The 27,652-nt window shown below is 42.3% G+C and overlaps 1 protein-coding gene across 1 annotated transcript; it reads left to right on the top strand.

The window, feature by feature from the left end:
* The first annotated feature begins 398 nt into the window (after nucleotides 1-398).
* Nucleotides 399-25,358, top strand: LOC129699303 (GDNF-inducible zinc finger protein 1-like). Its single transcript, XM_055638966.1, has 8 exons — nucleotides 399-521; nucleotides 4,041-4,141; nucleotides 6,281-7,626; nucleotides 10,121-11,083; nucleotides 11,687-11,781; nucleotides 19,673-19,840; nucleotides 22,253-22,410; nucleotides 23,710-25,358. Exons 3-8 carry the CDS (start codon nucleotides 6,281-6,283, stop codon nucleotides 23,887-23,889), a joined length of 2,910 nt encoding a protein of 969 aa, XP_055494941.1. The 5' UTR covers nucleotides 399-521; nucleotides 4,041-4,141; the 3' UTR covers nucleotides 23,890-25,358.
* The last annotated feature ends 2,294 nt before the right edge of the window (nucleotides 25,359-27,652 follow it).

Genomic DNA, 27,652 nt, shown 5'->3' with positions numbered 1-27,652 from the left:
TGTGGCAAAGAATTCCACAGATTCACCGCCCTCTGACTGAAGAAATTCCTCCTCATCTCCTTCCTAAAAGAAGGTCCTTCAATATCTGAATGCAACTTGTAGCCAAGTAGTCTTTGCCCAGACAAGTGTTGGTCAATGAAGAACGTCCTGAGCTTTCCTATTGGTGGAATGGGGAGAGAGAGAGGGAAGGGGGATGATGGACATGTCGAGCCGCCAATGGGATGCGGAAGGGGGCGGGACTGGTAGCGTCATCGTTTTAGGGAATCGACCCGCCCACTCTCTTTGCGTCACCGCGGGCGCGGCGGTTGGTCGCGGACGCGCGCGCTCCCTCCCTCCCTCCCTGCTGCCGCTGTTGCTCGTGCACGCGGACGCGCGCCCGCCTGGCCCGCCCCGTGCTCGCGCCTCGTCGGCTCCTCCTCGCGTGAGGGGAGGGAGAGAGAAACGGGCGGCAGCCGTCGACTGGATGGCGGCCTAGAGGCTGCTGGCGCCGCGCCTCCCCTCCCACCGCACCGCACCGCCGGGTAGGTTCTGGTTGCCGGGGAAAGGGTTTAACGGGTTGGTCAGGACCGTGGAGGAGAGGGGTGTGAGGGGGAGGGAGAGGAAGGAGGGGCGGTGTGAGTGAGGGGAGGGGAGGAGAGGTACAGAGGAGGGGCTGTGAGGGAGGAGAGGTAGAATGGAGGGAGGAGGTAAGTGAGGGAGATGGAGTAGTAGGGAGGGGGATAGAAGGGAGGCGGGGGGCTGGCAGCTCAGTAAGAGGCGCCTGTGAGGGAGGAGGGAGGCATAGATGAGGAAAGGGTATTGGGAGGCCAGTGTGGGTAAGGGCGAACAGGTGGGACATGGATGGAGGGCAGGTGAGGAGAAGGTAAGGGAGGCCAGTGTGGGTCAAGGGGAATAGGTCCAGGAGCTGAGAATGTGCTTGCAGGGCTATGGAGGGAAGATATGCAGAACCTGTGTTGGTAGTGAGGAAGAACAAGAGATGACGGTTCACAAATGTAGTAGACAAGTCCCTTTCAGCTCTACTTGTCCATGCCAATGCAAGATACCCCACCTATGCTAGTCCCACCTGTCCACGTTTGGCCCATATCCTTCTAAACCTCTCCTATCCCTGTGCCTGTCAAATGTATTTTAAAACATATCATCGTACCTGCTTCAGTTACCTTCTCTGGCAGTTTGTAACATACACCCTTTGCCCCCTGGGTGAAAAGTTGCCCTTCATGTTCCTATAACCATATAACCATATAACAATTACAGCCCTTAGTCCCACCTGCCTGCACTCATACCATAACCCTCCATTCCCTTCTCATCCATATGCCTATCCAATTTATTTTTAAATGATACCAATGAACCTGCCTCCACCACTTCCACTGGAAGCTCATTCCACACCGCTACCACTCTCTGAGTAAAGAAGTTCCCCCTCATATTACCCCTAAACCTCTGTCCCTTAATTCTGGTCATGTCCTCTTGTTTGAATCTTCCCTATTCTCAAAGGGAAAAGCTTGTCCAAATCAACTCTGTCTATCCCTCTCATCATTTTAAAGACCTCTATCAAATCCCCCCTTAACCTTCTGCGCTCCAGAGAATAAAGACCTAACTTATTCAACCTATCTCTGTAACTTAGTTGTTGAAACCCAGGCAACATTCTAGTAAATCTCCTCTGTACTCTCTATTTTGTTGACATCCTTCCTATATTTGGGCGACCAAAATTGTACACCATACTCCAGATTTGGTCTCACCAATGCCTTGTACAATTGTAACATTATATCCCAGCTTCTATACTCACCTATAAAACTATACTTCCTATAAAATCTTTCCCCCTCACCTTAAACCTATATGATATTGGTAAGGCTGCATTTAGAGTATTATGTTCAATTCTCAGCACCATGTTATAGGATGGATGTTGTTAAGTTAGAAATGATGGAGAGAAGATTTATAAGGATGTTGCCAGGACTCGTGGGTCTGAGCTTTCGGGAGAGGTTGAGCAGGCTGGGTCTCTATTCCCTGGAGCGCAGGACGAAATGGGGTTATCTTATAAAAGTGTATAAAAAGTGTATGAGAGGAATAGATCAGGTGGATGCACAGAATCTCTTGCCCAGAGTGGGGGAATCGAGAACCAAAGGGTATAGGTTTAAGGTAAAAGGGAAAGAATCTGAGGGGTAACTTTTTCACACAAAGGATGGTGGGTGTATGGACGAGTTACGGGAGGAGGTAGTTGAGGAAGGGACTATCGCAATCTCTAAGAAGCAATTAGGCAGGTACGTGGATAGGACTGGTTTAGAGGGATACGGGTCCCAAACATTATGGTGCCCTGAAATGGGGAATATGTATAAACACAGCTGTCATTTCTACATGATGAAACCAAAATGTATAAAAATACCATTTAATAAAATCTGACAATGTGCACTTTAACCATATGTGATTTTTTTTTCTATTACAAATTTCAAATTGTGGACTACAGAGGCAAATAAATAAATGATGGTTCTTTGTCCCAAACATTATGGAGGCACTGTACCTGTTAATATTGGTGTTGCTTGTTAATCCCATTGAGGACAAAATCCAACCCACCCTTCAGCAAGGACTATGGATTAAATAGGAAGGCGCTGATGGTCCAGAGAGTTGCTGTTTTATTGTATCTCATGTAGACTGTGGAAGATGTGACTGCAACAATTGGCTTGGTCCACTTCTAACCAAAGGCAGCTTGCTCCCTGACATCTTGGCAGGCAGTCTACCATGTCCAACATTTTTCTTGCTTTGTGACTGTTGCCAATCCTAACAGGTACCTGATCATGCCAGTGCTTCAGTGCACTTGTCTCTCTAGCATGTGCTTAAATCAACGGTTTCTGCAGAATCGCTCTTAGATAATTAATAAGCCATTTTTTAAAATAACACATTAGTCAAGCCATTAGTGATAAAACTTTAATTATTACCAGACTTCTTTTTACTGAATTCATATTCTCAAACTTCTCGGTTGAGATGCAAACAGGCCTCTGGATATCTATCACTTCTTGCCCCTTTTCACTGTGCATCCGACATCGATCCTAAACAGTAGTATGCAACTAGTGTATGGGTGATTGCTGGTCAGCATGGATTCGATGGGCAAAGGGCCTGTTTCCACACTGTATCTCTAAACTAATTTTTAAAACAACACTTCTTTCTTGTTCTTCCTTATCTGTAAATGTATCATCTACTGTTCCTCTTCATTCTTACCCTCAGTGGATAACGTTTAGCACATAATTTGCGCACAACATTTATCTCTTTGGCTTCAAAACTATTAAATTCATTCTTTCCTACAATTTACTGGATTTTTCCAACTTAAAAACAGGAAGGCCTGAAAACATGCCACATAAATGTGGTTATCTGAATATGTCCCAATCATTGAAGGGCAGATTGAGAAACTGATTACAAAGGCACACAGAAGCTAGGATTTATAAATAAAGGCCAAGAGTGTAGAAGCAAAGATGTTACAATCACCCACTATAAAACACATGTTTTTCTCAGTACTGCATTTAATTCTGTGCATAGTACTCCAGGGAGAATGTGAAGATCTTTTGAGAGGGTGGGAAAAGGTTAATTTGGAAAAACTCCACAGATGAGAAATTTTGATTATCGGGTAAGGTGGGGAAGCAGGTTATTTCCCATGGTTCAAAGAAAATTGTGTGTTGATTTAAAGGAAATATTTGAAATCATGAAGAGTCTAGCCAAGAGAAGATATAGAAGGATCACAAACCAAATGATACAGGTATAAAGTGATAGAATGAGCCATGGACTACATGAGGAAAAACATATTAATGCAACGAGTTGTTATGATATGCATTGTAGAATTTTACTGGCATTTTGAGCGGGTTACTGTACTTGTAACAGCAAGTACTTTGAAGTTTTAGTATTAAATATATATTCTCAGTGTACTCTAACAATCTAAAAAAATAAAATATAGTCACAAGAGATGCGTATGTATTAAATCCATAACAAAGTACAGTAATTAATTTTAGTAAATGTAATCTTACTTAAAATGTTTTAAGAACTCAATCTTTGTTTTCCTTAAGGTTTTTTGGGCAGAGTGTAAAGGACCACAATCTACACATATATCCAATGATGCTCTGGCTTTTGAGAGACATTTATACCTTGAAGTAAAGCTCTATTGAAGGTATTAAAAACCACAAAACTATTTGTTGTGTGTTATTGACTGGGTATAACTGTATGGGGCAAATCAAATTCCTCGTATGTTGTAAAACATACTTGGCTAATAAAGTATGATTATGATTTGTTTATAGATTGCCATAAAATGCCGTCTGATTCGCTAATGTGGAAAGAAACTTTCCCTTACCTAGGCTGGCATATGTGTAACTCCAGGCACACAGCCATGGGTTTGACCTTTACCTCCCTGATTAAACACAAGCTCATCCATAAGGCAGCTCGGCACCATCTATGGGCAACAAGTGTTCGTTTTGGTAGAGATGTTCACATCCTATGTATGGGGATGTTTTTTTTTAAGGAAGATATGTTATTTTAATGGTTCAATGACAATATGCTTAGATGAGAATGATTTGGGGATTTGATGTTTATCTCACGTATGTTTACATAAATGTGGAATATTATTCAAGAAGAAAACTAACTTCCAATCAGATATTCGGGATGAAAGGGAGAATGATATAAATGGGCATATGATAAAAAAAAAAATTTTCTTGTAGAAGAAAGTGTGATTAGAAAATATATGCCTTGCAATGCATTGCATAGCATAAATTATCTTTAGTTTTGAGTATTTAATAAAACATTCAACTAATTTGGAACTTTTAAAGACATTAATGCTGCAGTTACTCTGGAGTCATGCTATGCAAAACATTTTTGAGATCTTTTTCTGTTAAATATTGTGAACATTTGGTTAGTTGCAAAATTTGGAGGATCTCCATAGAAGATTGTCTCAATAAGCATTTGCTCCAAAGGTTTTATTTGATATTAATCTTTCCATTACAATGCAAAACACAATGCCCATTTCACTTTTTATTTCTTGCACTTATACATTGATTTCCTTTGTATACAGTTGCTGTTCATTAAACAAACTTATCACATCAGCTCACCTGCTTCATTCTTTAAAGAAACTACAAAATCACTGCCTTTAATCCTCTGGAAGAAGGGACATTCACACCTTTTTTCATTTCACTGATGTATTGTCAGGAAGAGACTGCTTGCTCTGATTGTCCCTGGTGGGACTTCTGAGAGTGTGCAAAAAGATTTATAATTGAAATTGATGATTAAAATAGCCGACATCAAATGAATAGAGAAACACGTTCCATATGCTGATTCCAGGTTTCAAGCTATCTAAATACTGATCTATTAAAAGGCTGCATCCTTCTCAATCATCTTAGTTGAATGGTATGTTTGCCACTCACAATGTGCATCATCTTTGTTGTTACCTCGTTGTTATTTTTAGGGCTATGCTATGTGCACATCAACAACCATGTTTGCTGCATTAGAGCAATGTGATGCATGTACATTAGTTTTGTTTAGTCTAGATCAGCACAGAAACAGGCGCTTACATCCCATACACAAGCATTGTCCTACCCACGAGGGACCATTTTACAATTTTACCAAACTAATTAACCTACATCTTTGGAATTTGGGAGGAAACCTGAGCACTCTGAGAAAACCCACAGGGTTACAGCAAAAAACATACAAACTCCGTACAGGCACCACCTATAGTCAGGATCGAACCTGGGTCCCAGTTGCTCTACTGCTGCACCACTATGCCACCCACTTATGTATTTCAGGGCATATAGAGAATGAGAATGGTCCTATACTAATGCAAGTTTATAGTCTGTTTCTCTTAGTTAAAACAAACTAAGTTTCGAATTAACATTAGAATTATTGGGGGGGGGGGGGGTTCCCTTGAAATTTCCCAAGATTTGCTGAATTGCATACAAGCATTTGCTATTGCTGTCTGTATTGCTCTTTGGTATTTTATTTAGGTTTTTTTTAAATCCTGAAAGGTTGTGATGACCTTCACCTTATTAATGTCAGATATTAACTCACTCCTCATATCAGCAAGAGATTTCTGTTGGCTGCAATGTCCATCTGGTTCTCAGATGATCACCGTAAATCAAACTATTGACACAGCATAGATTCTAAATGTATTACTATGGCAGTTTGTTTACATGGATAGTAATTGATAGCCCAATCTGTTGTCCATATATGCCTTTCAACAGTAGTCAATGAATAATGATTACAATTGCAACATTTGTTAACAATTAGCTTAATTTCTATATTTTCCTGTTTTTATTCCAAAAAGATGGATCCATCCAAAGTCACTATGGAATCAAAGGATGCTGCTTCAAATCTTTTGAGTGCATTGCATACTTTTTACCAGTTTGGCCATCTGTGTGATGTAACTGTCCATACAGAGCATCTTGGAATTCAAGATGAATTTTCTGTTCACAAAGCAGTGTTGGCTGCCTCAAGCAATTACTTTAAAGAAATATTCCTACGGGATGAGCTATCCGTGAAAAAAGAAGCCACAGTCACCTTGCAGGATATTTATACAGAAGATTTTACCTCATTTTTGGAGTTTGTATACACGACAAAAATAGAGATTGAACCACAGAATGTATATCGAATGCAGGAGGTTGCCGAAAGACTAGAATGTAAGGATCTTGTGGAAGCCTGTGAACACTTGAAGATGAAGCTTTCGACTCAGAGATCCGATGTGAAGGAACAAGTTTGCAAAGAACACAAGCTTGCTGGTAAATCTGAAAGTGATTGGAATAAGACACATTCACGTGATCTGGGTGACCAGGAAACAGAGATGTCATCCAAGATTGTTGCTGCACCAGTGAGAAACAGACTTTGGGACAAATTACCCAAAAAGAAAACACTGGAGAACAGCCAGTCACAATTGGATGAATGCGTACAACAAGGAAACATAAAAGAAGTCAGTGGGTCAATCACTGACATTGATTCGAGCACAGGAATGGGTAAATTAACAACATATGCCACAGAAACTGTGAACCTAAAGAATATTGATATTGTTAATGAATTTCCTGAAAAAGATAATTGCACAATTAGTTCAATAATCCAGGCTGTTTCTCCAGAAACTAGAATTGTAATCAAGAAACTCCACTGTCTGGAGGATGAAGATGGAACACAGGATGAACCCGAAGTTTCGGATGGTTATGAGTTGAAAAAAATAACTCGGAGCGCTTCCAAACGCATGGCTCAAAATTACACATGTGACAAATGTCACCAGACCTTTCCGTTTTTGAAACCCTATCAAGCTCATATGACTTCCGAGCATGGTATAACCATTGTGGTAAAGTACAGCTGCAGTATGTGTTCTCAGCTTTTTTCCAATTATCAGAACCTAAGGCAGCATAGAATGACTGTTCATAACAATGAGCGTCCTTTTGCGTGTTCGTTGTGTGACAAGCGATTTAAACGCCAAAAGGACATCAACGACCACACTAGGAGAGTGCACGAGAAGAAGAGGACTCCTCAGAAGTGTCCATTTTGTGATAAAGTTATTAGCTCAAAATGTGGATTGACGGTTCACATCAGAACACATACGGGAGAGAAGCCCTATAGATGCCAGTACTGCCCTGCCAGCTTTGCTCAGCGGTCTGCATACAACACACACGTAAGGTATTCCAATTCCATATAGATTGTTATTTATCGTAATTCACTGATCTGTGTCTTTTTACAAAAGTGTATCTCATGGATTATTATTTTTTAATTACTGAAATCAAAAATGATACCAATAAATTCTTGAGTACTCTGAAATAAATACACAGCAGTCAGTGGTAACCCCAGTATCTCAGCCTGTGTGGTTTAATATTCAGAATTCCCTTCAATATTGTACCATTGGTATCCTGTATACAGGCACTCCCCGACCCTTATGTAAGTCAGATTTAATATAACTTTCTCGGCTGCACATGGGCGCTTTTGCGGCGAGTAGCCTTCTTGGTAAGCACCGCCACTTTGCCTCCGCCACTTTCCGATCTAAACGTGAATGATCGAACAGAGTTGTGGAAATTACAAACTGCCTTTTATGGCACTGGGGACTGAGTATAGAGTTGTTTATGTAAGTACGAGTTTACGCAAGTCGCCGATTGCATCAGTCAGGGAGTGTCAGTAGAACTGAAGTATTCTTAGTACTGTCGAAGAGGTAAATATACAGCAGTCAGTAGTAAAACCAATTTCTATGCCTGTTTGATTTAATGTTCAGAATTCCCTTCAATATTGTACCATTGGTATCCTGTATATCTCCTCTCAGTAGGATCTATTTGATCTTTGCTTGAATGTGTTTCAAGATTCAAGAGAGTTTATTGTCATGTGTCCCAGATTAGAACAATGAAATTCTTGCTTTGCTTTCAGCACAACAGAATAATGCAGGCATAAATAATACAGAACAGATCAGTGTGTCCATATACCATTGAATAAATAAACATATAAAGTGCTATAGGCTAATTAAAGTTCAGATTTTGTTTGAGTTGAGTTTAATAGTCTGATAGCTGTGGGGAAGTAGCTATTCCTGAACCTGGTCGTTGCAGATTTCAGGCTCCTGTACCTTCTACCTGAAGGCAACGGAGAGATGAGTGTGTGGCCAGGATGGTGTGGGTCCTTGATGATGCTGCCAGCCTTTTTGAGGCAGCGACTGTGGTAGATCCCATCGATGGTAGGGAGGTCAGAGCTGATGATGGACTAGGCAGTGTTAACAACTTTTTGCAGTCTTTTCCGCTCCTGGGCCACAAGTTGCCGAACCAAGCCACGATGCAACCGGTCAGTATGCTCTCTACTGTGCACCTGTAGAAGTTCGAGAGAGTCCTCCTCGACATACCGACTCTCCGTAATTTTCTCAGGAAGTAGAGGCGCTGATGTGCTTTCTTTATGATTGCATCAGTGTTCTGGGACCAGGAGAGATCTTCGGAAATATGCACACCCAGGAATTTGAAGCTCTTGACCCTTTCCACCATCGACCCGTTGATATAAACGGGACTGTGGGTCCCCATCCTACCCCTTCCAAAGTCCACAATCAGTTCCTTGGTTTTGCTGGTGTTGAGAGCCAGGTTATTGTGCTGGCACCATTTGGTCAGTCGGTCGATCTCACTTCTATACTCTGACTCGTCTCCATCAGTGATACGTCCCACAACAGTGGTGTCGGCGGCGAACTTGATGTTTGATGCAGTTTAAAATTATACTCTCATCTGTCCAAGTGGAATACACTTATTAACTGATATTTGAGTTTATATAATAACCATATAACCATATAACAATTACAGCATGGAAACAGGCCATCTCGGCCCTACAAGTCCGTGCCGAACAAATTTATTTTTTTTTCCCCTTAGTCCCACCTGCCTGCACTCATACCATAACCCTCCATTCCCTTCTCATCCATATGCCTATCCAATTTATTTTTAAATGATACCAATGAACCTGCCTCCACCACTTCCACTGGAAGCTCATTCCACACCGCTACCACTCTCTGAGTAAAGAAGTTCCCCCTCATATTACCCCTAAACTTCGGTCCCTTAATTCTGAAGTCATGTCCTCTTGTTTGAATCTTCCCTATTCTCAAAGGGAAAAGCTTGTCCACATCAACTCTGTCTATCCCTCTCATCATTTTAAAGACCTCTATCAGGTCCCCCCTTAACCTTCTGCGCTCCAGAGAATAAAGACCTAACTTATTCAACCTATCTCTGTAACTTAGTTGTTGAAACCCAGGCAACATTCTAGTAAATCTCCTCTGTACTCTCCCTATTTATCTAGTCCCCCACCCTCCCCCTCTCCTTCTACCCCCCTGATTAAGTTTTTAAAAGGCATAATATATTGGGAATTTGTAATCTTTTAACAATTGACTCTGCCACTAGATATTATTTGCTTATTTTGGTTCAATATAGAAAGTATCATTCTAGAGATTTTGCAGAGCTGTCTGAAGACTCTTTTATTGCGTTTCAAGAGACAAATCTAAATTATTTGACACAGCTTATTTCCCAGAGATGCTGCCTGACCCGCTGAGTTCTCCAGCACTTTGCAGTTTTTTTTTTGGCATATACAGTTTACTTTTGTTCAGAAAGAATACATTTATACTTCTCAAACTTTAAGAAATATTAGTTTAAATTGTGTTTTTTTTTTACAGAAAGATACACGAATCTGGTCAAGAGAAGAAACCACCATTTATGTACTGGAAAGTTGTACCACAGGTAGATAAGCCGGATGAAATTGCTGGTGTTGCCATGGAAGTCAGTAGTAATGGAGACAAATGGGATAGATCAGAAGATAATGACTTGGTCATGAACATTAGCGATAACAGAGAAACATGTGATGAAGAACAACAGAATACATCTAATAGAGAAATTAGAGAGTGTAATAATATAAATGAAACGGAAGAAAAGAAAGGCATAGATACAAAATGTGCAAATGCACAAAATATTCTACTAAACAAAGGAAGGCATGTCAGGAACGAAGATAGTGGAGATGATGAAGACGAAGATAGTGGAGAAGATGATGAAGAAGAAGAATCTGGAGTAGAGGGCAATGAAGAAAATAGCACAGAGAATGAAGATGAAAACGATAAAGATGTAGACTACTCAAATGAACATGATCCTGAACCAAATGATTCTGACGAGGACTTTAAAACAAAGAAAGTCAACAAACGAGGAAGATTGCAGAAATCAAATCACGTTATTAAATGTGATAAATGTGATAATGAATTTGAGTCCCGGAAAGAATATGTGATACACTGCAAAGATGTTCACCAGTCCCTACCAGGAAAAGTCTATCACTGTGAGATTTGTGGCAAGGCTTTTGCAACCCACAACAGTTGGAAAGAGCACTGTGCTTGCGTTCACAGTGATGAAAGACACTTTGCTTGCACTCTATGTAATGCAACTTTTAAGAGGAAAAGAGATGTGCGGACTCACTATGCTCGGAAGCATGAGGGGCGTATAAAACGTCCGTTGTGCTCTGTTTGTGGGAAGATTTTAAGTTCACGAACAGCACTGGTATTCCATATGCGGACACACACAGGAGAGAAGCCTTATGAGTGCTCTATATGCCATTCTCGATTTGCCCAACCATCCCAGCTCAAAATTCATACAAGGTCACATCTTTAAGTTTGGTTTATGTTTATTCCCTAATAGCTTTGTGTGGGTGCGTACGTGCGCGTGTGTTTCTATTTTGATAGAAAGGTCAGCCAGGTTTCACCCTAGTCCATCCCCATCTCAATTGGTGGTCATTTGTTTAATTATTTAAAGTTCTGGCTGGCAAATCTACTTCGGTTTGGTCTAATGTGATGCCTAAATAGCTTGGTAAGTGGGAAGGAAGGTATCTCCTCATGTATGCCTACCAGAGTTGGAATTAGATAACTCCTTGCTTAACCATGTTACCCATTTGATTGTATTTCCTCTTCAGTAATATGTGAAAGAAGGTAAAACACATCAAAATCATTGGCTGGCATTATACACATGTTGGAGAGTTCTACAATTTGCAGTAATACTTATATACAAAGCATTTTAATTTTACCTAGCTTTTTAAAAGGTCAGGTGATGTGGTGATAAATCTATTTGTCTTTATATATGTCTGTTTATATATATATATGTACATGTCTGGACAGATATGTCCAGATTTATGTCTGGAATGTTTTGAAATTATTATTGGAGAATGGCAAATGTTTAATGTTCAAATAATTTCATACTAATTGCAGATCACATACTGGAGAGAAACCCTATATTTGTGAGGATTGCGGAGCCTGTTTCACCGATAAAGCTAAATTAAATGGTCACAAGAGAACACATACAGGTATGAATTGGATGGAGTCCACCGGGTGGCGCCAGCAATGGCTGCCTCGCCAACAGTCTGTCCTTTCCTTCTCTGTTGTTTTTTAGTATGTGTTAAATGTCTGTTTTTAGTGTCCTTTAGATTGTTTTATGTGGGGGTTGGGGGAACCTTTTTAAAAAATCTCTTACCTCGATGGACATGCAATTTTTTTCCGTATCGTATCACCGTCCGCACTGCGGCCTAACATCGCGGAGTTGGCGGCCACTGCTGGAGATCGACTTTGGGAGCTCCATCTGCAGGAGCCTGCAGGACTTAACATCATGGAGCTGGCGATCCCTTTGTCGGGGATCAGATTCAGATTCAGATTCAATTTAATTGTCATTGTCAGTGTACAGTACAGAGACAATGAAATGCATTTAGCATCTCCCTTGAAGAGCGACATAGCAAACGATTTGAATAAATAATAATAAGTGTCCGGGGGGGTGGTGATTGGCAGTCACCGAGGTACGTTGTTGAGTAGAGTGACAGCTGCCGGAAAGAAGCTGTTCCTCGACCTGCTGGTTCGGCAACGGAGAGACCTGTAGCGCCTCCCGGATGGCAGGAGGGTAAACAGTCCATGGTTGGGGTGAGAGCAGTCCTTGGCGATGCTGAGCGCCCTCCGCAGACAGCGCTTGCTTTGGACAGACTCAATGGAGGGGAGCGTGGAACCGGTGATGCGTTGGGCAATTTTCACCACCCTCTGCAGTGCCTTCCGGTCGGAGACAGAGCAGTTGCCATACCATACTGTGATGCAGTTGGTAAGGATGCTCTCGATGGTGCAGCGGTAGAAGTTCACCAGGATCTGAGGAGACAGATGGACCTTCTTCAGATCGACCTCTGAGCTCCAACCGCGTGAGCCTGCGGACTTTAACACCGTGGCGCTCACGATCCCTGGTTAGAGACCGACTTCTGGGAGCTCTAGGCCGCAGGAGCTTTAACGTGGGGGCTTATATCACCCTGACACGGGGGCTTCGATTGCCGGCTGCAGGAACTTTGATAGCCCCGACGGATGGTTCGACTGCCCCGACTGCGGGAGAAAAATTAGGGAAAAAGATTAGACTTTATTGCCTTCAATAACAGTGAGGAATGTGATGTTTATGTTAACTTTTATGTAGTTGTGTGTCTTGTTGCTTTTTTCTAGTATAGCTGTATGGTAATACGAATATCACTGTACCTTAATTGGTGCACATGACAATAAAATACCTTTGAAACCTTTGGCTGGATGTGGATAGGATGTTTCCACGGATGTGAGATTCCAGGACCAGATTTAAAGGACATTACTTTAGGAAGGAGATGAGGAGGAATTTAGTCAGAGGTTGGTGAATATGGAATTATTTGCCACAGAAGGCTGTGGAGGCCAAGTCAATTAATATTTTTAAGGCAGAGATAGATTCGTGATTATTAGGGTGTCGGGGGTCATGGGGAGAAGGCAGGAGCATGTGGTTAGGAGGTAGGAAGGAGATAGATCAGGCATGATTGAATGGCAGAGTAGACTTGAGGGGCCGAATGGCCTAATTCTGCTCTTATCACTTATGATCTTATGAAATAATCATGGAGTACATTCTGCCATTTTAAACCGAATTTTGTCATTTTTGCCATATTTTGTGGTTATTTAGTGTACCCCCCCTTCCACTTCAATGGGGCTTCCCCCACACTTTGTTTGAGTTAAATGAATATTTTCACATATTGAATTAAAAATTCTAAATTTATTATGCAATATCTAAAAATTAAATATTTGTCAACTGCTTGTAAATGACCCTGATATTCAGGAACAAGTGGAAGCAGTGGAACAGGCTTTCTGACGGAGGGTCAAATGTGTAATCGATGGGCAGGGCAGTTTCTGCTGGCTACAGCCTCATTGACACTCACAGTCCACTCCCTCTGTAAAACAACCGCAGTAAAAGGTCAGTGTAGCTACTGGTATCAAGCGAGAGGCGAACATCTGGTGCTATCTGTGTCCTGCATTATCTGGCCTATTAAAAAATTAATACCGAGCACATTTTCTCTAAAGTTATCATTTCAAAATTGAATGATGTTCATATGGATGAAGTAATCTTGTGAAGTAATTATTCATTGCTGCAGGGTATCTCACGTTAATAATAATAATAATAATAATAATAATAATACATTTTATTTGTATAGCTCTATTCAAGGACTCAGTCACTTTACATGGTGAGTCAAGAACAAAACAAAATAGAGCAGTAAGACAGAGATGCAAAGGGGAGGGGGACATGGGACTAAGGATATGCAGAGGTGAAGAGATGGGTCTTGAGGCGGGACTGGAAGATGGTGAGGGACTTAGAAGTTCGGATCAATTGCGGGAGGCAGTTCCAGAGCCTGGGAGCTGCCCTGGAGAAGGCTCTGTCTCCAAAAGTGCAGAGGTTGGATTTCAGAATGGAGAGGAGACCGGCTGAAATGGATCTGAGGGACCGTGAGGGTTGGTAGGGGGAGAGGAGGTCAGTGAGATAAGGGGGGGGGGGGGGGCAAGTGGTTGAGGGCTTTGTAGGTGAGGACCAGGATTTTGTAGATGATCCGGTGGGAAATGGGAAGCCAGTGAAGTTCTTTGAGGATTGGGATGATGTGGTGCCAGGATTTGGTGTGGGTAATGAGTCGGGCGGCTACATTCTGGACCAGTTGGAGTCGGTTGATGTTGCTGGAATTAATGCCAAAGAGAAGAGAGTTACAGTAGTCCAGTCGGGAGGAGATGAAGGCATGGATGAGTCTTTCAGCAGCGGGGGGTGTGAGAGAGGGTCTGATTTTGGCAATGTTGCGGAGGTGAAAAAATGATGTTTTGACAACATGGCGGATGTGAGGCTTAAGGGAGAGGGTTGAGTCAAAGATCACGCCAAGGTTGCGGGCCTGAGGAGATGGGGAGACATTGGTGCCGTCAATAGTGAGAGTGGGGTTGTTAATTTTGGTAAGTTGATTTGGAGCCAATGAAGAGAAATTCTGTTTTGTTACTGTTTAATTTAAGGAAGTTGAGTTGCATCCAAGATTTGATGGCTGACAGGCAGGAGTTGATATGGGAGAGAGGGGGGTGGTGGGGGACTTGGTGCTGAGATAGATCTGGGTGTCATCAGCATAGCAATGGAAGTCCAGTTTGAAGTGACGGAGTATATGACCAAGGGGGAGGATGTAGATGATGAAGAGGAGGGGACCGAGAACAGAGCCTTGGGGAACGCCTTGAGTGACTGTGGCTGTAGCAGAGGTATGGTTATGGAGAGAGATGAAGTGGGATCGGTTGGAAAGGTAGGAACGGAGCCAGCTGAGTGCAGAACCTTCAATGCCAAGGTCTTTAAGTCTGGTAAGCAGGATGTTATGGTTCACGGTATCGAAGGCCGCACTCAGGTCGAGGAGGATGAGGATGTTGAGGGAACCAGTGTCAGCAGAGGTGAGGAGGTCGTTGAGGACTTTGAGGAGAGCAGTTTCTGTGCTATGGAGGGGGCGAAATCCAGATTGGAGGGGTTCAAATAGGTTATACGCGAGGAGGTGGGAATGAAGTTGTGACGCGACGATACGCTCCAGGGTTTTTGTAAGAAAGGGGAGGTTTGAGATTGGGCGGTAGTTAATGAGAGAGGAGGGATCAAGACCAGGTTTCTTTAAGATTGGTGTGACAGCAGCAGTTTTGAAAGGAGAGGGGACAATTCCTTGGGACTATGAGGAGTTGAAGAGATTAATGAGGTAGGGGCAGAGAACGAGGAGGCAGCACTTCAGCAGGGGAGTGGGGAGAGGGTCGAGGGAGCAGGTAGTGGGTTTGGAATAGCTAATGAGTTTGGAGATTTCAGTAGGGGTGACCAGGTCAAACTGGGAGAGGAAGCAGTGTGGAGAAGGGTAAGGAGGTCAGTGGAGATGTTGAAAGGAGGGGCCTTGGTAGGTGGTGGAGTAGATGATGGGGAGTCAGGTACAGGGGATAAAGATTGATAGATGGTGCTGATTTTGTCAGCGAAAAAGTGGAGAAATGAGTTGCAGAGATCCGGAGTAGAGGTAGGGAGAGTGTTGGCTCGAGGCTTGAGGAGGTTGCCCACTGTGGAGAAGAGGGTTCTGTGGTTAAGGCAGGGGTCGGTGAATATGGAGGAGAGGTAGGCAGATTTTGCAGCAATGGGGGCATCTTTGTAGGTAGTGAGGTGGTGTTTGTAAGCTTCATGGTGGACTGTGAGAGATGATTTCTTTGTGAGTCGTTCAAGTCGGCGACCAGTCTGTTTCAGCTTACGAAGTGCAGGTGTGTACCAAGGTGAAGATGTGTTAAAAGTTACGGTTCTTGTTTTGAGGGGTCCAGAGCGTTAAGGGAGGTAGACAAGGTGGAGTTGAGATGGTTTGTGAGATATGGGTTGAGTCCAGGGGGAGAGTGATGGAGAGCAGGTCAGAGGGATGGTGGGGATCGATGGATTTTAGATTACGGAAGGTGATTTCTCGGAGGAAGCGGGGGCGAGGTGTCGGAGAAGGGATGGTGAACCATATAAGCTTATGATCAGAGAGGGGGAAGAGGCATGGATGGAGGTCGAGTACCGGTTGATTTGTGGAGCAGACCAGGTCAAGGATGTGACCTTTGTCATGGGTGGGAAAGGTGACGTGCTGAGTGAGAGAGAAGTTGTCAAGTAAAAAGGCGAATTCAAATGCGAGCTTGCAGGTGGGGGTGTCCATGTGAATATTTAAGTCACCAAGTAGCAGCAGACGTGGGGAGAGAGATGAGGCAAGTGTGAGGAGTTCAGTGAAGTCAGATAGGAAGGAGGGGTTTGGTTTAGGTGGCCGGTAAATGAGGATGACTGTCATGGAGGAAAGGTCTTTGAAGGCGAGGAATGATGCTACTGGGGGGAGGGTGAGTTCAGTGATCGGAAAGTTCTGGTTGAAAATAACAGCGAGGCCACCTTCATGGCGGGAGGGGCAGGGTTTGGGTATGTAATTAAATCCAGGTGGGGATGCTTGATTGAGGAAGAAGAAGACATTGGGTTGTTGCCAAGTTTCAGTGAGCAGAAGGAAGTCTAGAGTGTAGTCAAGCATTAGTTCATGGAGGGCAAGGGCTTTGTTGTTGAGCGACTGGGTGTTGAGGAGGGCAAAGTTGGCATTGTGAGAGGGTGGAGGGATGGGGGCAGGCTGGAGAGATCTGAGGTTGTCCCAGTTGACAGTGCGTGTGGTCAGCTGGGATGGGGGGGTGACGCGGTTGAGGGGGGGCAGAGCGTGGTAGTGAGCAGATGGAATGGAATGTCCGTGGTTGAAGTAAACAAGCTTGCGTCGAGAGCCTCTGTGGATGTAACGTGGTCGACGTAGAAGTCTAAGCTGTTTAATGACTGGGATGCAGGATGGGATGTAGTTGTTGAAGAGACCAGTCAGTTGCAGAGTTGAGTATTTGAGCATGATGAGGAGCCCGAGCAACTGCAGGAAGCAGCAGAGAGGTTGTCCAGCAGTGAGGGTGCAGAGAGGTGACCAGCAGAGAAGGTGAAGAGAGGTTGTCCAGCAGAGCGGTGCAGCGAGTATCTAGCGGTGAGGGAGCAGAGAGGTTGTCCAGCAGAGCGGGTGCAGCGAGGTGTCCAGCAGTGAGAGAGCAAAAAGGTTGTCCAGCAGTGCAGGTGCAGAGGTTGTCCAGCAGTGCAGGTGCAGAGGTTGTCCAGCAGTGCAGGTGCAGAGAGGTTGTCCAGCAGTGCAGGTGCAGAGAGGTTGTCCAGCAGTGCAGGTGCAGAGAGGTTGTCCAGCAGTGCAGGTGTAGAGAGGTTGTCCAGCGATGAGGGTGCAAAGAGTATCCAGCAGTGCAGGTGCAGAGAGGTTGTCCAGCAGTGCAGGTGCAGAGAGGTTGTCCAGCAGTGCAGGTGCAGAGGTTGTCCAGCAGTGCAGGTGCAGAGGTTGTCCAGCGGTGCGGGTGCAGAGAGGTTGTCCAGCAGTGCGGGTGCAGAGAGGTTGTCCAGCGGGGCAGGTGCAGAGAGGTTGGCCAGCGGTGCAGGTGCAGAGGCTGTCCAGCAATGCAGGTGCAGAGGTTGTCCAGCAGTGCAGGTGCAGAGGTTGTCCAGCAGTGCAGGTGCAGAGAGGTTGTCCAGCAGTGCGGGTGCAGAGAGGTTGTCCAGCAGTGCAGGTGCAGAGAGGTTGTCCAGCGGTGCGGGTGCAGAAAGGATCAAGCGTCGCTGGTGCAGGGAGGTGTCCAGCGTCGATGGTGCACAGACAGGTAACAGACAGGTTACAAAAGAGGGGGGGGGGGAATGGCGGGCGGAGAAGCGGCGAACAATCAACGCCAGTGTCCTCTCCGGGCAGCGTGCAGGGTTTTAACGGCTAGCGATGAAGGCCGCAGGGCGACAGCCGTCGGCTGTCAGCTGAAGATCGTTCCACAGCCAAGAACGGCCAAAAGCGCTGCAGACCACCGCAATCGGGGCGACCCCCCAGTGGTCCCTCGTCGGTGGTAGGTCCAGGCCTCGTCCCAGGTGGAAATTTACCACATTCGGCAATTGAAGCCGACTCGCTAAAGGGACCGTTATCAATTTGAATCTGCCGCCACGTTAACCATTGAAAAGGCCAGGTATCTAAACCTGTGCAGTTTTTAGGTTTCACCTTATTCAGTGCATCATTATACATTAGGTGTACAATGATTGTGGCAGCTTGCATTAATGTAGCAATGCCCTTTGAGGATACCATGTTTAGAAGCAAAATCAATCAGAATAACTGGCTATTACACTCAAAGAATAAATAGGATGCTTTTCTTCCAGATGCAATACTGGTCCCAAATTGTTTATGTAAGATGATAATTTATTATTAAAAGTAATGCTCTAAAAGATTGCTAGCTACAGAATTCTCATCAGAATTCCTAAATAAGGAATAAATAAGGTGAATGCACAAGTCTTTTACCAAGAACCAGAGGACATGGGTTTAAGGGAGAGGGGAAAGATTTAATAGAAACCTAAGAGACAACGTTTTCACTCAGAGGGTGGTGGATGTATGGAACGAGCTGCCACAGAAGGTAGTTGAGGCAGGTACTTTAACAGCATTTTAAAGACACAGACAGATGCATGGGTAGCAAAGGTTTAGCGGCATATGGCCAAAAGCAGGCATATGGAACTAGTTTAGATGGGACATCTTGGTTGGTATGGATGAGTTGGACCTAAGGTCTGTGCTGTATGACTATTTGTGAACAGTTATCTCTTGCTCTTCCTCACTACCAACCAATATTTTTAAAGAAAGGAGGGAAGAGACAAAGACTTTTGCCTTCCATCACAGTGAGGATGTGACTGGTGAACTCACTGTGTGGATGTTAAATTTGTGTTTATTGTGTGTTTTTGTTATTTTTATTATATGTATGACTGCAAGGCAACAAAATTTTGTGCAGACCAAAAGGTCTGATTAACAATAAAGAATACTTTGACTTTGAGAACACTTAAAGGAAAACCTTGTATTCAGGATAAATTGTATTTGGCTTCTCGAAAAGAAATATTTAAGGAAAATGTTAGTTTTCTTATTTTATTTTGCTCAAATGGTGGTACTTGAGAAGAATGTCTAATTAATCTATTGATTGAACAAAGGAAGATATCATCTTGATTCTTCAAGTAAGCTGAGTTTTTTAATCTTATCACCAGAAGGGAAACTGATCAGTATTAGTGGAACTAAACATGCATGAATATTGGATAAGGAAAAAACTTAGCAATCTTTACTCGGTCTTTTAAATGAACAATGGCCACTTTATCTAATTTGGAGGGGGAAGAAGCATTGCTTTGTTTAGTTTATTCAGGGAAGAACCAATTTAAAACGAGCAGGTAAGAATATGGGCAGAGAAAACTGGAAGGAAATTTGTATTTGTTATAAATGAAATTCTCAATTGGCACGCTTATGGTTAAAATCTGAGAATTAAATAAATTTGGTTTTGCAAGTAATGGACAACGTTGTTTGATTTCTCTTGCAGGGGAGCGCCTTTATGGCTGTGATGTATGCGGGAAGCATTTTGCCACCAATGAGTATTTGAAATGTCACAAGCGATGTCACATGGGAGCAAAACCTTATAAATGTGATGCATGTGGGAAAACCTTTGGTCTGAGAGCTTCCTTGGCACAACACAGCAATATCCATGCAGGTCTGTAACAATTCTATTAAAGGGGATTAATGTATCCACATAATCTATCTGTAAATACAAAGTTTCTGTTAATCCTATTAAATAAAAGGACTCGCTGTGAGGTAGATATTTATTGGAACTTCACAATTTTAAAGATACATTCTCAACTTCTCTATTTTCCCTATGTAACTGGGTTCCCTATCCCTGTTACTATTCTTCATCTTCACCACTACAGGTTCCCAGCTCCAAGTTTGGGTAATATACCTGATGAGCCTGCGCCATTTTAAACCTGGTGTCAATACAGAATGGTGCCAAACAACTGTCAAAAAATCTCAACGTTTCTGTTGGCTAAAAACAGCAAGCATAAGGAATACCGATGCCAATGATCTCAGTGGCTGACGGAGAGGCTAAAAAAGTAATCTCATAACAGGAATCTGATACACTGGTGTGTATCATTTTTTGCTGGATCATTTTTAGGTGGAACATTCCACTTTCCTAGAGTCTGAGGGACTTTAAATTAATGAAATATTTTAGTCATGCTACTCCACCTCACAATACAACAATGCATTCTTAGCAAAGAATAGTTGATTATAAACCATTCCTTCCAAATCAAGTTTCTAATGTAAGACTTCTCTTATTACCCCATGGGGAATGGAGAGGGCCCTGCAACATCTCGTGAAAGCCTAGATATTGATACGATTAACTTAATTGATCAAACAATAGTCAAGAGTATTTTATTGTCATATGTCCTAGAGAGAACAATGAAATTCTTGCTTGCTGCAGCACAACAGAACATGTACACGATGCACTGTAAACAACCCTTTTAACTTCTGACACTGCTCACAGCTGCAGATTGATTTTGAAGTTGCATTTGGCAACATGGTAGATATTGACTAAGGATTTGTTTTAAACTTTGATATTTAAACCTGACGTGACTCTGAGTCGTTTCAATAAGGTTTGTGTCAGCTGTAACAGAAAATAAAAGCTGCAGTTAGAATGCTATTGGGTGGCATGGTGGCGAGTTGCTGCCTTACAGCGCCAGAGACCCAGGTTTGATCCTGACTACAGGTGCTGTCTGTACAGTGTTTGTATGTTCTCCCCATGACTGTGTGGGGTTTTCCATAGGTGCTCTGGTTTCCTCCCACATTCCAAAGGTGTGCAGGTTTGTAGGTTAATTGGCATCGGTAAAAATTGTAAATTGTCCCTAGTATGTAGTGTGTGCTAGTGTAAAGGGGATTGCTGGTCGGCACGGACCCTGGGCCTATTTCCGTGCTGTATCTCTAAACTAAACTAAAAACTACTGTATTTCTCAGCAATGAAGACGCACCTGCGTGGAGGACTCACCCCCATTTTGAGTTGCTAAATTGTGAAAAAGGACTGCCACACAAGGATCAAGGGTTTGGTTTATTCCCCACAAGCTGTGGAACAAACTCTTCTCTCCCCCTCCCCTCAGCAGTGCTGTCTTTTTACAGCTGCTGTACTGAGGGATAGCCAAGTCTATCTTTCTTGGCTAACAATCTAACCTTCGGCCTCCAAGACGCATGTACATTTTCGGGCCTTAATTTAGGGTAAAAATTGCGTCTTCATTGCCAGCAAATGCAGTAATACTGTCTGTCAGCAGCAGTGTTGCCAATTGGAGATGGGCAAATACTCTTAACAGTAGGAGTTAGAATTTCCTCTCATCAAATTGCCACAGGAGCCTTGCAGGTCTTTTGAATACTGGAATTTATATTTCCATGTTTGTATCAGGTTTACTGCTAACTCATGCCGCATGAGATCCATTGATATTCTATCTACCTCACCATGGAAGAATGCATGTGTTGATTGTGCTTTGGCAGATACTTGATCTCTGCCCAGCCTGAGCTCATTTAGCATAATGTAGCCAAGAATCAATGTCCTTGATTCATGCTCACATTTAAATTTGAAAATTTAACACTTAATAAATATCTCCACTTTTCACTCCTTAGAGTGCCAGCAGTAGACATCAATTGGAGCAGCCCTTCACCACCTCATAGAGATGAGATTTGTTCTTGTCATTCTACATACCTTCAAAACAGGCCACAAAGAACTATGTCATAGATCATAGAAACAGCCCTTCCATCCATGTCAACCAAGATGCCCCATCTAAGCTCGTCCCATTTGGCCCATATCCCTCTAAACCTTTCCTATCCATGTACCTGTCCAACTCTGGTTTGAAGATGGACACAAAGTGCTGGAGTAGCTCAGCGGGTCAGGCGGCATCTCAGGAGAAAAATGATTGGTGACGTTTTGGGTCGGGACCCTTCTTTAGACTCGAGGTCTGAGATCAGTTGATTGCCAAGCAACTGGAGATCTGTCACTGCACATTTGGGTTTAATTATTCAGTATGAAAATTGCAATATTTTATCTCTGTTACTTGCGATGGCTTTACTGGAATCTTATTATATTTCACAGACACACGTCCATATTTTTGTGAACTGTGTGGAAAAGCTTTTACCCAACAAGGGGCACTTCGACGTCACCAACGAATTCACACAGGGGAGAAGCCTTACAAGTGCAAGGCTTGTGAGCGGACTTTCACAGATATGTCCACATTGAGAAGACATGTGTCTGTAGGTGCTTCCTATTTTTAGATAATGCATGCTTTCTGCTTAATTTAAAATATATTTTATATTTAAAATATTCTAGTCATGCTGTTCCAAACCCCCCTCCCCCCCCCAAATGTATTCTTGGCATTGAATGGTTGATTATAAGGAGGAATGTTTTGCCCTCTACTTCTTTCTCCTTGAAGGAATGATTCATGTTAAAGCTTCTTAAACTGTTGGGTGACAAAATCCTTCAGCTATTTTGTATTAAGAAACAGTGTGAAAGATTAATGTGTTCAGATTTTTCTGTAAGTCCCAAGGCAGTTCTTAAGTATATTAAGATGAAGAGGGTGAGCAGGGAAAAAGATCAGCCTGGTAAATGACCAGAGGAGCAATATGTACTTGGAGCCACAGGATGTGGGTGAGATCTAAAAATAATACTTTTCATCTGTGTTCACAAAGAAGGATATTTTTAATTTCAGATTTTGGGGAAGTGACAGGGATATTCTAGACCACATTAACATTAAAATGGATGTCTTAACGGCCCACGGTATCAAGGTCTAAGACCTAGTGCTGGTAAATGGGTTAATGTAGAATAGATGGTTACTTGATAGTCAACATGAGCATGGTACACAGATCTGTTTATATGCTGCTTGACGCCATGTTCCTGTTTATGATCCGATTTATTGTTCATGTTGCAATAATGATTATTCTAGGCCTGAATTTTTAATGTCTATTGTTAATCTGTTTTCTTAAGGTTGTCTGGTTATTACATTAATTTTTAGTGCTATTAAACCGTTTACTCGTGACATCTGAACTAATTACAAAACCAGACAGTAATTATTTCCTCACCAAGAGAGCCTACTTGCTTTCTGTGCAGGACTTAAAACCTGTTTAATATTGCGCCCATTTGCATGTTTTTCGATTACGGCTGAATATTTAAAAATTTGATATAGCGAGGGGCGGCACGGTGATGCAGCGGTAGAGTTGCTGCCTTACAGCGCCAGACACTCGGGTTCGATCCTGACTACAGGTGCTATCTGTACGGAGTTTGCACGTTCTCCCTGTGACCACGTTGGTATTCTCCAGGTGCTCCTGTTTCCTCCCACACTCCAAAGATGTGTAGGTTAATTGGCTTCAGTACGAATTGTAAATTGTCCCCGATGTGTAGGACTGTATTAGTGTATGGGGATCGCTGGTCGGCATAGACTCGGTGGGCCAAAAGGCCTGTTTCCGCGCTGTATCTCTTTAGAGAAAACAAACATTTTAATACAATTTCAAATTACATTCACTAATATTTATTTTTATGTTGTATTTTGCTTTTAGGTTCATGACAGAAATGCTCACTGGCGGTCCTATTTGATTGATCTAACCTCAAAGAAAGATCACAATTGGTCAAAAATTGAAACTTTAGCAGACATATGCCTCTCAGATGACCCTGTACCTGTTAGTTGGATGAGCATACAAAATGAACAGCCATTGGAAGGCATGCAACCGAGTCACTGACTGATATTCCATAAAGACGTGAACTTAGCACACAATAAATATATCTATTTCAATCATCATGCAATTTATGGTGAAAAATAGGATATTTTTATTTCTAATTAACTAGTTCTTTAAGAGCCACTTTAACTAAAGGCATCACTGATATACCATTCAGTTAGTTCAATTTGCAAAAATAAGCCACGTTGTAATATTTAAATCTATTATTGTCATCTGGCACAATTTCTGTAGTTTGTCCATTAATGCAAACCTACAAATTAGACATATCTAATTCTTATATTAATTTGGCAAAAACCAATATCAATTTAATAATTGTACTATATCCTTCAATTTATTTATTTTTAATCTAGCTTGTGGAGATCAGGATATTATTGTCCTGTATTGTAAGAATTAAATATATTCATCAAAATCTTCCATATATAAACACAGTTCACCAGTATGTTGAGGCAGAAATGAAAGTATCCTAGATTGGTGCAATGAACAGGATCCCATAGCAGCATAAATTTCCACACCAAATTTGTTGTTATTAATCAGTTCAAGTGTGCATTTCAAAAATGTATCTATATTTGGAATATAACCTCACCTGACATGTAACTTAATTTGGGCAATGCTAATCAGGATAACCTGATTTCTGGAAAGCTGCTGTTTTCATCTGCTTATATCCCTAGATTAATTTAAACTATGATAGAATATATTAAATTAATATAACATTTGACTCCTCAAAGGTTTAGTAGTCCATTGCTGAAAGTTTAAAATAATTTCATTAAATGCCATGGAACTTTATTTTTGGTATTGATTTACTGTGTTTAAGCTCTTAACAATTGGTGCAATATTATGAAGGAAAGGCTTATAAGCAAGAAGCAAATCGGCAACAATGTTGTTCATAAAATATTTGTGCACTTAACAGGATGTCATGGTAATTTCTACTGTTGAGGACTGCCCTCTGACATTGCGACAAATGCCTGAAAATCAAACGTTATTTCCTACACTGATCAAATGTAGGTGACATTGTACTTGGTGGAACATAATACATAAACCCTGATGCTCATATGATCCAGAGGAGAGTTTGTTAGTAACCTGTTTCCTCGGAATCTGATGGGACTAAGCTGTTTTGTCTGCCAATAATATAATGTGACCACATAGTAAAGTTCTTTGTTAAATTTAACAGCTATATAATACCTCATAACTGAGCTTCTGTGAATTGTGCACCATTTATTTGTATGGGTTATAATGAGTGAACATCCAGGGTACAAGAATTTTTACTATAACAAGGCATACACTATAATTTAAGGAGGTATTAATCTTGGTCTGCTAAATATGTAATTCAAAGTATATTTAAAGTTTTTGAAGTCGCAATGATAGAAATGTGTCATTAAAAAAAGTTAATGCAAAAATCGCAAAACATATCATTGATCGATTGCAATTAGCTGGACGAAATCGAGAATCATTAAAGTCTTTCATTTTAAAAAATATTGAATGATTTTGGTTTGAATTCATCTTTCTTTCTTTTAGATGCATTAGTTAGTGTATAACGGTTAGATTTTTAATACTTTTGATTTTTTCCAGTTAATCTTGTAACCAAATGAATCAAAAGAATAAAATTCTGCAATTCAAAAATTAAACAATTTTGCCGTTTAATATATATATATATATATATATTAATATATATATATATATATATATATATATATATATATATATATATATATATAGGCATCTAACTGTCCCAAATTCCAACAAAGATTTAGAGAGGAAATGTTCCAACCTACCAAGTCAGGGGAGAAGGATGGAGAGAGAGGGAAGGCAGAGGTTACTTGAAGTTAGTGGTCAATATTCTTACTGCTGAGGAGGAAGCTGCCCAACCAAAATGTGAGGTGTTCCTTCAATTTGGGTTGGGCCTCAATCTGACAATGGAGGAGACCCAGGACAGAAAGGTCAGTGTGGGAATGGGAGGGGGTTATCCACCACCTGCTTATGAATTAGAGACAAAAATTATATATATAGTGCAGGGGGGGGGGGGGGGGGGGCATTCTGGAGCACTAGTATGGGTATTGTGGGTTGAAGGGACTGGTGTCCCGAGGGCTAGTATGGACATTGTGCGCCAAATGGATTCTTGGGGTGACAGCTGAGTCACTCAGGCCTGATGTGCTGGCAGCTCACTCACGGCTGGTGGGCGAGCAATTGACTCACGGCTATTCCTTGAAATTCCATTTCAAGCAGGGTGCAAGGCCACCAAATTCAAGTGCAGTTTCTTACCACTTCAAGCAGTGTGCAAGGCCACCAAATTCAATTGCAGTTTCCGACCACTTCAAGCAGGGTGCAATGCCACCGAATTCAAGTGCAGTTTCATACTACTTCAAGCAGGGTACAGGGCCACCAAATTCAAGTGCAGTTTCATACCACTTCAAGCAGGGTGCAAGACAACCAAATTCAAGTGCAGTTTCATGCCATTGCATGCAGGTAGCAAGGCCACCAAATTTAAATGCAATTTCATACCATTTCATGTAGGGTGTAAGGCCACCATATTCAAATGCAGTTTCATACTATTTCAAGCAGTGTGAAACCACCATAAAACCACACAAAACACCACACTTACAGTTCAGTAGACATTCAATGTGTTCAGTTGATTCACAGCTCAGGCAGAGTCGAGACCTCGCCCTCCCCCATCTTGCAGAGACTGAGCCACACCCACACTTCCGGGTTTTATAATCCATCCCACCGGAAGGGGCATGGCCTTCATGGCGTGATTGACAAGAGAGAGATTCTCAACATTTTTTTAAACACTTATTTTCCATTGATGGGAAGAATCCTCTGCATCTGATGAGCTGAGGGGGACTGAGTAAGATGGCCAAAAATCACAGCCGTAAATGGGAGCGTTTTATCAAAAATCAATATACAGTGCAAACAGGAAGTTGTCCAGTTACCACCACCGACAGCCATTTGCAGTGCAGCATTTCAAAGCAGTTACCACCACCGACAGCCATTTGCAGTGCAGCATTTCAAAGGAGTTACCACCACTGACAGCCATTTGCAGTGCAACATTTCAAAGCAGTTATCACCACCGACAGCCATTTGCAGTGCAACATTTCAAAGCGACCACATTTTCATTTTCAAACCATATCAAGAGCACTTACAGTTGAGTAGACATGTGTTCAGTGTTATTCACAGCTCAGAGAGACGTGACCCTCTCACATTGTCCATCTTGCAGAGACAGAGAGGCACATAATTTCCGTGTTTTATAGACCCTCCCCCCTCCCAACAGCAGGGGCAGCAGAGAGAATGTCAACATTTTTTAAACATTAATAACTTTTATTTTTCATCGATGGGAAAAATCCTCTTGTCCTACGCAGCGGAGGGGGACTGAGTAAGATGGCCAAAAATCACAGCCGTAAGTGGCAGCGTTTTTATAAAAATCATGAAACAGAAAAACAGGAAGTGGTCAAGATCTTACTTTCAGTAATATAGATAATAGAATTACTATCTGCTTCTGTCAATGTTTGATCGGAAGTCACTGGCTTTATCTTGCACTAAATGCTATTCCCGTATCGTGTATCTGTACACTGTGAATGGCTTGATTGTAATCGTGTATAGTCTTTCTGCTGATTGCATAGTATGCAACAAAAGCTGTTCACTACCTCAGTACACCTCACAATAAACTAAACTAGATTAGGAGGCATGGTGGCACAGCGGTAGAGTTGCTATCATACAGCGCCAGAGACCCGGGTTCGATCCCGACTACGGGTGCTGTCTGTACGGAGTTTGTACG

The sequence above is a fragment of the Leucoraja erinacea genome, chromosome 8 (assembly GCF_028641065.1).
Source record: "Leucoraja erinacea ecotype New England chromosome 8, Leri_hhj_1, whole genome shotgun sequence".
NCBI lineage: Eukaryota > Metazoa > Chordata > Chondrichthyes > Rajiformes > Rajidae > Leucoraja > Leucoraja erinaceus.
This window is presented reverse-complemented; position numbering and strand designations above follow the sequence as displayed.